This window comes from Camarhynchus parvulus, chromosome 1A (genome assembly GCF_901933205.1).
Source record: "Camarhynchus parvulus chromosome 1A, STF_HiC, whole genome shotgun sequence".
NCBI classification, from domain to species: domain Eukaryota; kingdom Metazoa; phylum Chordata; class Aves; order Passeriformes; family Thraupidae; genus Camarhynchus; species Camarhynchus parvulus.
This window is the reverse complement of record NC_044586.1, coordinates 31,887,269-31,897,528: the sequence shown is the minus strand read 5'-3', so window position 1 is coordinate 31,897,528 and position 10,260 is coordinate 31,887,269. Positions and strand designations below refer to the sequence as shown.

The following is a 10,260-nucleotide window of genomic DNA, read 5'->3' as shown; positions in this document are numbered from 1 at the left end:
CTCTCTGTGCCGGGCTCTCTATGCCCCCGGGCTCTCTGTGCCGGGCTCTCTGTGCCCCCGGGCTCTCTGTGCCCCCGGGCTCTCTGTGCCCGGCTCTCTGTGCCGGGCTCTCTATGCCCCCGGGCTCTCTGTGCCGGGCTCTCTGTGCCCCCAGGCTCTCTGTGCCCGGCTCTCTGTGCCGGGCTCTCTATGCCCCCAGGCTCTCTGTGCCGGGCTCTCTGTGCCGGGCTCTCTATGCCCCCGGGCTCTCTGTGCCGGGCTCTCTATGCCCCCAGGCTCTCTGTGCCGGGCTCTCTGTGCCGGGCTCTCTGTGCCGGGCTCTCTATGCCCCCAGGCTCTCTGTGCCCGGCTCTCTGGGCCGGCCTCTCTGTACCCGGGCTCTCTGTGCCGGGCTCTCTATGCCCCCAGGCTCTCTGTGCCGGGCTCTCTGTGCCGGGCTCTCTATGCCCCCGGGCTCTCTGTGCCGGGCTCTCTCTGCCCCCAGGCTCTCTGTGCCCGGCTCTCTGTGCCGGCCTCTCTGTACCCGGGCTCTCTGTGCCGGGCTCTCTATGCCCCCGGGCTCTCTGCGCCGGGATCTCTGTGCCGGGCTCTCCGTGCCCGGCCTCTCTGTACCCGGGCTCTCTATGCCCCCAGGCTCTCTGTGCCGGGCTCTCCGTGCCCGGCCTCTCTGTACCCGGGCTCTCTATACCCCCAGGCTCTCTGTACCCGGGCTCTCTGTACCCGGGCCCTCTCTCCGTGCCTAGTTCCGGCCGGGCCTGCCCACCGCGGGGCCGCAAAGCGCGCCAGCCGAGGCGGAGCCGGCCGGGCTCTCTGTCGCGCTGCCGGAAGCGATGGCGTTGTGCTTTGCGGCACGGCGCCCCTGATCTGAGGCCCGGAAGCCCCGTGCGGCCTTTCCACGGAGCCGCCGCCGAGGACGGGTGAGTATCGGGGCGCTCCGGCCGCGCCCGCCCGCGCCCCCGCCCGCCCGCGCTCACGCCGCTCCCTCTCTCTTGCAGGAACAGCCATGCCGGCCAAGGGTCCCCTGCAGAGCGTCCAGGTCTTCGGACGAAAGGTGAGGCGCGGGCGTGGCGGCCTACACCATCTGCTCCTCGCTGCCGGGCTGGCCCACGCCTTCGGGCCGTTCGCGCTCGGGGGTCTGGGCCGCAGCTCCTCGGCGGGGCCGTGCGGCGGGGCTCGGCCGCGGGAGGGCCGGCGGGCGGGGGGAGTCCCGCCGCGCAGCCCACGTGTCCCGCTCCGGGGCAGTGCGCCGTGTCCCTATGGGGAAGGTTTTGCTCCCCTCGTGGGTGCGTCTGGGCGGCCTCTCACCGGAGTCTGAGTGGCCGCCGCTGTCGCCCCGATCCACAGCGGACTGGCTTACCATGGCCGGTGTCCGAGGGGCACGTTGTGACGGGGTGGCGGGAAGGTAAAGTTCGCCCTGTAGGATGGAATGCAGTGTCGCGAATAATTCGCGGTACCAATCTCTTGGGAGAAAACGAGACACAAAACTACGGTGTTGTAGAACGGAAGGGTCTTCGTGTGCAACTAAGTCTTGTACCTATAAATCAAACACTGAAACTTTTATTAAGACTCTGTTTTAACACTGTGATAATATCTGGAGGTGTAGGAAGAGATACTGTTTAGTGCATTATGTTAGTCTGGGGCATAAGATTAGGATTGATCGATGGTTAAAATGAAATTGAAATTCCTGCTGCTTGTGCAAAAATGAAACGCTGTATTAATACACCTTTGGATTTTTAGAAAACTGCAACGGCTGTTGCCCACTGCAAGAGAGGGAATGGCCTCATTAAAGTTAATGGAAGACCTCTGGAAATGATCGAGCCCAGAACTCTGCAGTATAAAGTAAGCATCCACCCAACCTCTGCCCTGCGTCCCTTTTTATATGTGTAGTTGCTTCACTCTGGAGACAAGTCCTTGTCCTACTGAAAGTACCAAATTTTTGGTTGCTTACCTAAAATACAAATGCTGTTACGAAAATTCAGTAAACTGGGTGTCTGTGATGGGGGGGGTTTGCTTAACAGGTTTCACTTAATGTGAAGTATTTTTTGCACTTCCTATCTACTTCCTGAACTAAAATGGGTGACTTCATTTTAAAAAGGTTATTTAGAACTTCATACAATAGCTGCTGAATAATGTTGACAGAATCTGAAACTCTCTAGATAACTATAAAGTATAATAAATAGTGAAGAAAACTACCTGCAAACTACTTCAGGTCTTCAGTTTTAATGAGCTTGACTTATTTTTTGTATGTAGTTATGGCATTCTAGCTAGACTATTCTCTGGTTCTTAATTCCCATGTACACGTGCTTTGCTACTAAGATACTTGAAACTTAAATAAACCAAAGATTTAGTAAATATGTCTTATGACAGCACTAGTAGATGTCAGAGAACTCTGCAGGAGGTGTACTTGACCTGGATGTGTGCTTTTAAAATCAAGGCTGCGTTTTTCAGAAGATTCAATGACATTACATTTGGTAAAGCTACTACAAGCTCTTATCCTTGTTACAAGTGAGGAATTTGTAACAATTTTCTTTGTGCTTTGTTCCCCAGCTGCTTGAACCTGTCCTCCTCCTGGGGAAGGAACGGTTTGCTGGTGTTGACATCAGAGTCCGTGTGAAAGGTGGTGGCCACGTAGCACAAATCTATGGTAAGGTTTTGGGTGGGATTTCTGGGATGGGCTGGAATGGGTAAAGCCACTGTGGTGAGTTGACACTGGCTGGATGCCCGGTGCCCACCAAGCTGCTCTATCACTCCTTTCCTTATCTTGATGATGAGGAGGAGAAAATAAGGATCAAAAAACCTTGTGGGTCAACATGAATGCAGATTAATAAAGTAAAAGTAAAGGTTGTGCACTGAAGCAAGGGAAAACTAAAGGCTTCCATCACCAGGCAATGTTCAACCACTTCCCGGGAAGTGGGGCCTCATTACCTGTAGCAGTTGCTCTTCCTTTCGTTTTACTGCTGAGCAGATATCCTCTGGTATGGAATATCCCCTCTGGTCAGTTGGGATATCAGCTGTCCTGGCTATGTTTCATCAAGATCTTGCCCGCTCCTAGCCCTATGGTGATGGAGGTATCTTGTAGGCACAGCCCTGATGCTGTGCAAGCACTACTTGGCTGTAGCCAGAACACAAACCAAATGAGAGCTGTCACAGGAAAATCATTTCAGTCAGACCCAATGCAGCCATTTATTTAAGAGGCTTAAGTTTGGAACAGTGACTTGCCAGACTGTTCTTTCTCCACTGTGCAAATGTAGTTGATTATATTTTTATGTGCAAAGCTGCAACAGAATAAGCTGAGTGAAGCAAAATGAAGTTTTGATGAATTGCGCCAGAACTCCCTTTACATTGTGAAGTGACGGGATAATTTAAAGGCAGCTGAGCACAAGGATTTTAGGAGAGGTTTAGCATTAGAAATTATATCCTTAGTTGTGTATTTCCATGTTGCTCAGAAGCATCTTTCCAGTATGAGCAAAGCTAGGCAGTTTTCTCCTTGTGGGGAAGGCTGGGAATATATTTGCATTAGTTCTTCTTAAGAGTTCATCTTTACAAGAGATAGATTTTTTCTGCTCTTTATTTGGATGTAGTTAGTGAAGTGGAGCTGAGGCTGCATAAAAAAACAAGTGAATTTCGGGCCCAAACTTGATAGCATTTGTTTTTCAGAACATTCATGTTTTCATCAAAATCCTGATGTTAATATTTTCACAGTTAAGTATAACAACATCCTGACAGTTTCTCCCATTTTCCTGGTTTGAGTTCTGATTACTGTTACTGTGCTAGTTTGTATTGCCATGTCCCAGCACTCAGACCGTCCTCTTGTCCCTTTTGCATCCTTAGTCTTCCAACACACAGTCAGTTTTATCTTTGTTGAAAAGTATAGACATTTCAGAGAACTGTGTTTCTAAGATTTTGAAAGTTGACTGCTTTTAGATAGAAGATGAACCTACATTAGTACTCAGGAGAGAAGGTGATCTGACAGCCCTTGTGCAATTTCTTGGCTAGCTGGCAGCTGTCAAATCGACAAATGAACTGTGGGTGGCCTCTTGGAACAGATTTCTTGAGATTTGCCAGAGTAAGGGTCACGTGGACTATGTGGGAGGGGATATTCAGGAAAGAAAGGACAATTTGGCAGTGAACAAAATAGCACATTTCTCAGATAACTGGCACTTTGTGTTTAGATTTTAAATAGATTTGCAGTTGTTACTGATCTTTTATTTTTGTTTAACAGCTATCCGTCAAGCTATTTCCAAAGCTTTGGTGGCTTACTATCAAAAATGTAAGTAACTTTGATTGTTTTATTAGCTTTAAGTGGAAGTGTATGGCTTTTGGTTGTTTTATTGCAAAAAGTAATAATATGGATTTGTTCCATGTGAAACTGCTTAAACCAAAGTTTTTTTTTTCTTTTTTGAATAGATGTTGATGAAGCTTCCAAGAAAGAGATCAAGGATATTCTTATCCAGTATGATAGGACCCTGCTTGTTGCAGATCCTCGCCGTTGTGAATCCAAGAAATTTGGAGGACCTGGTGCTCGTGCACGCTACCAGAAGTCTTACCGTTAAAATTGGTCTCTAGTCATATGGCAGTCAATAAACACAAAGAATTTGATAATTTTCATGTTTCTAAATTGCCTTTTCTTGGGTGGGTAAATAGATTTTTTCACTGTGTGTTAACATGGGTACACAAAGGGATTTGTGTTACAGTAGAATCAGAGGGTCAATGGCAGTTCTTTTTTTGTCCTTTCATAGTAACTCTGATAGGGTTTTAGGAGTAAAGAATATCTTTCTTCTGTTGAGGAATGTGTGGTTATTCAAACATAAAGAAGGCTCACATTCTGGATTTATTTCATGTTCATGGTTCATGGACCGTTTCAGTCTTTACCCTTCAGGTAGTTAACGTTGTCAAAACCAAAATAATTACAGGGGCAGGGGAGGGGAGGTGTGTTGAGCTCTTGCATTACTAGCTAATGCAGAGACTGAGTTCTGGACTAGTACATCTAAATGTAGAAAACTTAAAATACTTAGAGTGTTTTGTAAGTATAAATCAGAGATTTTATGTTTTAAGATTAGGTCTGAGTGATTAGTCCTTCAACCATATGTTCACACAGTACAAGCCGAGAGGAGTAACTGCTAATGTTACAAGCTAGGTGAGGCAATTTGAAAGCCTTGGAGGAAGAAAGGGTGAAAACAGTGAGTTGGAAAGTAATTTTCAAAAATTTGGCTACAAGATGTGCATATCAAGTGTAGAAGTTTCAGATCTGTCTACCCAAGGACAAAAAGTAAATTCTGAGTAGATGTGGGATGGGCCAACAGGAGTCTTACAAAGACTCATTCTGTCCTTTGGAAGAGATGCAAGTAATGGACTGAGGCTGTGGGTACAAACTGACCCAACCAGTGTGAGTACAGTCCTGAGCTGTTTCATGTGTTTGTAAACCAGTTTGGAGTGGAGCTGGAAGAAATACTGGAGATTAGGACACTGAGAGCCCAGCTACTGCTCTATTGCTCTCCAAGCCTGGTATTTTAATGTCTATGTGTGCTTTTGTGGCATTACTGGAATTGTCATTGGAGCACCTTGGCTTGAGATTTTTAAATGCTGGGCTTTTCTCTTAGCATGTTATTCTAATTTGCTTACCGGGAAATGTTTTTTCAGTGTACTCAGTCGACACAAACCAGCTTCCCCTGTGTGTTGGGGAATTGGAATGAATAGTAAAATCCACCCTTTTGCTCTATTAACAGATGGTTACAGCTTTTTATTGATTTTAAGTGTTTGTCACGAGCTCTCTGCTTTTTCAGTAGAAGAGTATTAAAGGTATCCTCAAAGTTACTCAAGAGTTAAATGTGTAGCAAAAAAAAAATCCTTCTATAAAAGGAATTCTGCATCCATCTCTCCATTTTAGCTGTCAGTTTCTGCCACGAAGTAACTGCATTCCATGATTAGAATAGAAGTGCAATGCTTGTATTCAAACCTCTCATGCTCCTGTTGAAGCAGAGGAGACTGTTGTACGTTCTATCACCAATTTACATATCAGGACTATGGTTTTACACAAGGCAAATGGGACACTCCATCCCAGACTCCTGTCTGGCAAGATGCATGGTCTGCTTTCCTCAGTTCCCCTTTCCTGCACTCTAAGCTCTTGGGCTGCTGAAAACTGCCATGCTCAGCCTCCTGGCTTGGTTTTCCAAGATAAAGATGCTATGCAGAGCTAACTTTGAGTTTGATTGCTTGAATTCCTATGAGTTTTGTACAAACTTGTGTCTTGATGTTAATTAGCTTCAGCTGAGGGAAAATAAAGTCTAGTAGTTTGGCTGTGTGACTGAAAAGCAATGGCTCACTCATTACTTAGGAGATGCTTCCTGGCCTGCCAGTTGGAACATACATACCCTATGCTGTGGCTTGTCCAAAACTGATTCTTTTCTGGCTGTTAGATCTGTGGGATGGAGGGGAAAAGAGATGATGCAAAGTTGTGGTGGTGTGAAACCTCATGAGGCAGGGAGAGATGGAATACCTGATGCCAGTAATCTTAGGGGTGGATTTCATAGTTACGAGGAAGCCTGATGAATCTTTTTCTGCTCACAGAACAGCTTGTAACAATTGGGGATGATTGTTTTGCTGTTCTTTTGTGGAAAGGCTGAAAATAAAACTTGCATTGCTACTAATATATTCAGAGATGATATCTGCATGTCGTTTCTTCAACCAGAAGACTCTTAACATAAGAAAAATGCTTTCTGAGGGGAACTCTGATCCTATAAAAATTCCCCATTAATCCTGCAGAGTGATGTCATTCCCACACACTTGCTTTCTACGTGAGAAATGTTTGTAGAGTTGGACTGTCTGCCTGGATGGCTGAAGATTTTTATTCCGAGAGGTTGCTTACTGACCACCCACTAGAGGGCTTAACTTCATTGGGAAACTGTAACCACTGTAAAGTTTGAAGGTGTTTGTAAAAATGTCTCCTCCTGTCCTGATTCTTCAGGGATGGTAATCAAGCACTTGTCATTGAGCATCCACTCTGGCCAGAGAAACACATCTCCGGAGAAATAGTAAGAGTTTGATCTTCAAGCCCTTGAAGGTTCTTGAGCAGCTGAGGAGATAGTTCTCAGAAAAGAGGAAATGCCCCTCATATCATCTGGCTCTTTGATTAGTTTCACCAATGCTAATCCTTAGGAAGATCATCTGTGCACAACAAAATTGAATTCACAACAAAACTGAGTTCTTCACTGAAAATACCATGTTTTGTTAACAATGACTGGACCCCCTTTCAAACCAGGGTAAGCTTGCCAGCCCACGGCACAGAAGGCAGTTATTTCCTTATCCATTCTTTATAATCCTGATGAACATTGTGACCTGTATATAAATTTAAGTCCTCTGAAACATTATGTTGGAAAATGTGGAGAAAATTTATTTTGACTTCAGTGTACAAATATATTACTGCTTACATGTTTAAATTCTATTTTTGAAGAAAAAATCTGTAACTTAAAAATGTAACACTGGCATTTTTAAAGTGTGGACAAGTGTGTTCTGTATTGTGTTTGTTTTCTTATGAAAGCAATTATTTTCTAGTGCATTTTTTTCAAGTTTTTCAGAAGTGTCAGTCTGTTAGTATTCTAAAACTTGTGTAGATAATAAGTGTTGTTGGCTTGATATAATTTGATTTGATTTTTTAATCTCTTTCTTAATATAGTCCTCTGAGTTACAGTTCAGAGTACTTGGTTGAATAATTCTTTTTCCTTAGCTGACATCCTTAATGTGCTTGGGACTTTGCTGTTTCCTACCTTGCCTTGGGCTGAGATGTCTCAACTTTATGAAGCCTATTGCTTTAAAAGTTCCTTTGCAGATAATAAGGCTTGGCCTATTTTTAAATATTAGAAATTCAACAACTGTGAAATACTACATATACAAACTTTGCTATAGAAAAATTGTTAAAAGAAATCCCAAAACCAAACAAAACTCACATCAATGCAATTTTGGATAGATTTTTTTCCCTGTTAAACCAAAAGAGTTAATTTCTATTAATATTACGTTAATTTAGTCGTGAAACTGCATATGAAGCATAGTGAGAAATACACTCTTGAGAAAGGGAGGAATCCCAGATCAGATTTCTCAAAGGAGTTTGAGTTTCCAAGAGTTTCTAAACCAGACTTAGCTTGACAGTAAGATAACTTGTCAGTAAGAGAGACTGGTAATGGAATCTGGAAGATGTAATGCTTGGTTTCATTTCATCTTGACAGTAGTCTTGAGAGTAGATTTATAGGATGGTGCAAGTCTATTTCCTGTAAGTTCTCACATAAGTGTGAAAAGTCTGTGAGTGACTATATCAACGTTTCCATATGGCCTAGGAATTCACTTTTTTTGCTTCTGATTGTGGTGTGGAGTGGTTTTGGATCACATACTGCAGGTGCAACTGAGTTGAGAGATGCAGTCCAGCTGCAGACAAACAGACAATCCACGGGAACAGACCATAGCTACTCCCATAGAGGTAAAAACAAAGCAAAAAACTCTCTTGAAATGCAACTACAGGAATGTCAGCTTCTCAGATCCAACATAGTTCTTAAAAATAAAATAATTCTTAAACACTCCACATGGGGCATAGTGTTATGCATCAGTTTCCAACAAGTACCATTGTGCCATCAGTGATCCCAAACCTTCACCAGTGTTGTTGGCTGCTGCGTGGACACAGGATTTTGTTCTTGTCCGTGCTTGGAGAGGCTGAGTTTTCATTTGCTTTCTCTTGTCCATCTGGGGAGCTGGAAAGAGAAAGGGCTAGAAGAAAGGATGGGAGAACTTTTTACCCAAGAGAGGTCATCAACTTCTAATTTTTTTTGGGTCTTATCACACCTGTAGTATGCTCAGAGGATCTCACAAAGCACCTCCTAGGAAGAATGTAGGGTAGGCAAAAGATAGACTTTGCAAAATAAAAGTATCAGCAACAATTTTGAATAGCATTATAAGTGTCTTTAAAGCTGTGCTTTCCAATGATTCTGTTTACATTATGGTAAAGCAGGTAAGATAGTTTTATTTTAAAACATAATAATTTTTAATTTTGGTAAAATTGTGATTTTATATTTTAATGAAAATTAGAAATTAAACCCTTTGGCCCTGTTGACTTCTTTCTCCTTTTTCCTTATGTGAAGTGTTCATAATATGATTTATTAAGACCAAAATATAATTATCCTCTGAGAAGCCTTCTTTTGTGCTATAAGTAAACTATACCCAGAAAGGCATCCAGAATATTCTTAAAAAGACGGATGTATTATTTAATAGAAGTTCATCTCTCTCCTTTTAGGACAGAGAAAAAACGCTAGTATGTTAATATGTAAAACCACGTAGTTATAATTGTACAGTGGTATTATTTCAGGGTCTTGCAATAAAATGTTGCTGTACTAAGGAGTAGAGAATAGCCCTCAGCTCAAGCCTCAATGCACACAAAGGTGTGTGACGACAGAAGGATCTCTCAAACCACCATGACATGGCAACATTTCTGTCATTGTCTGCTGTGTTATAAAGGGCCAATTCAACTCAACAGGGGAGTAATACTCGCAGGTCTGGTGGAAGTGTAACTAATACAGACTGTGCTGAGGAGCTACCATGCATTGCTAATGAGAGACATGCAGCCAGGAAGTTGTATGCAACACTCGCAAGGCTCCTGAAGCTGTATGTAGCTACCAAGCTTGATGTCTCCTGCTCTTTCCTCTTTTACATTGCATTATTTTAAGTAATGAGTCCAATTATCTAACCTCCAAAGGATTTAAACACACTGTAGAAATACACAGTTGTAAGATGCCCTGTAATCAAAGCCATTAATTTGGATAAATTCAATTTTTCCAACTTATACTGAAATGAACATTGTAGGAAAGCTCAGTTTAATGATACCGTGGAGTATATTCTTGCTTCATTCACTGCTGTCCACTTTGCAAGGTAAGAATTTCATTCTATTTTTTTGTAGTAATACTAATTTTTACAAGTATTTTTCTAAATATTTTAATATTACAGCTAGTTATTTTTTCTATCTTTTTTTTGATTGCTGGAATTTGTAAATGTAATTTAAACAAGTATATATCATTCTCTCTTACAGGTGCAGAAACTAAAATATAAATTCTTTTAAGAGCCATTTTTTACATCTGAATTTGTAAGAAAGCAATTATTTATGAACAAAGTTTAACTTTCTTGCTTTTCTTGCTATTATTGTCAGATCAGTAGCATTTAATTATTTTCAATAAGGTAAGATTTTATTTGAATAGACTGCACCTGAAGTTTGTTTAAACGTTTTTA

The 10,260-nt window shown here is 42.9% G+C and overlaps 2 protein-coding genes across 2 annotated transcripts in view; both read left to right on the top strand.

The window, feature by feature from the left end:
• Positions 1–827: 827 nt before the first annotated feature.
• RPS16 (ribosomal protein S16) lies at positions 828–4,606 on the top strand. The gene is made up of 6 exons (XM_030959985.1): positions 828–917; positions 996–1,051; positions 1,738–1,839; positions 2,548–2,644; positions 4,223–4,270; positions 4,408–4,606. Exons 2-6 carry the CDS (start codon positions 1,004–1,006, stop codon positions 4,551–4,553), a joined length of 441 nt encoding a protein of 146 aa, XP_030815845.1. The 5' UTR covers positions 828–917; positions 996–1,003; the 3' UTR covers positions 4,554–4,606.
• A 4,931-nt stretch (positions 4,607–9,537) lies between these two features.
• OTOGL (otogelin like) overlaps positions 9,538–10,260 on the top strand; it is a 90,019-nt gene continuing 89,296 nt past the window's right edge. Inside the window, exon 1 of the mRNA XM_030960826.1 lies at positions 9,538–9,906. Coding sequence (XP_030816686.1) covers positions 9,828–9,906 — 79 coding nt within the window. The 5' untranslated portion in view covers positions 9,538–9,827. The remainder of the gene's footprint in view (positions 9,907–10,260) is intronic.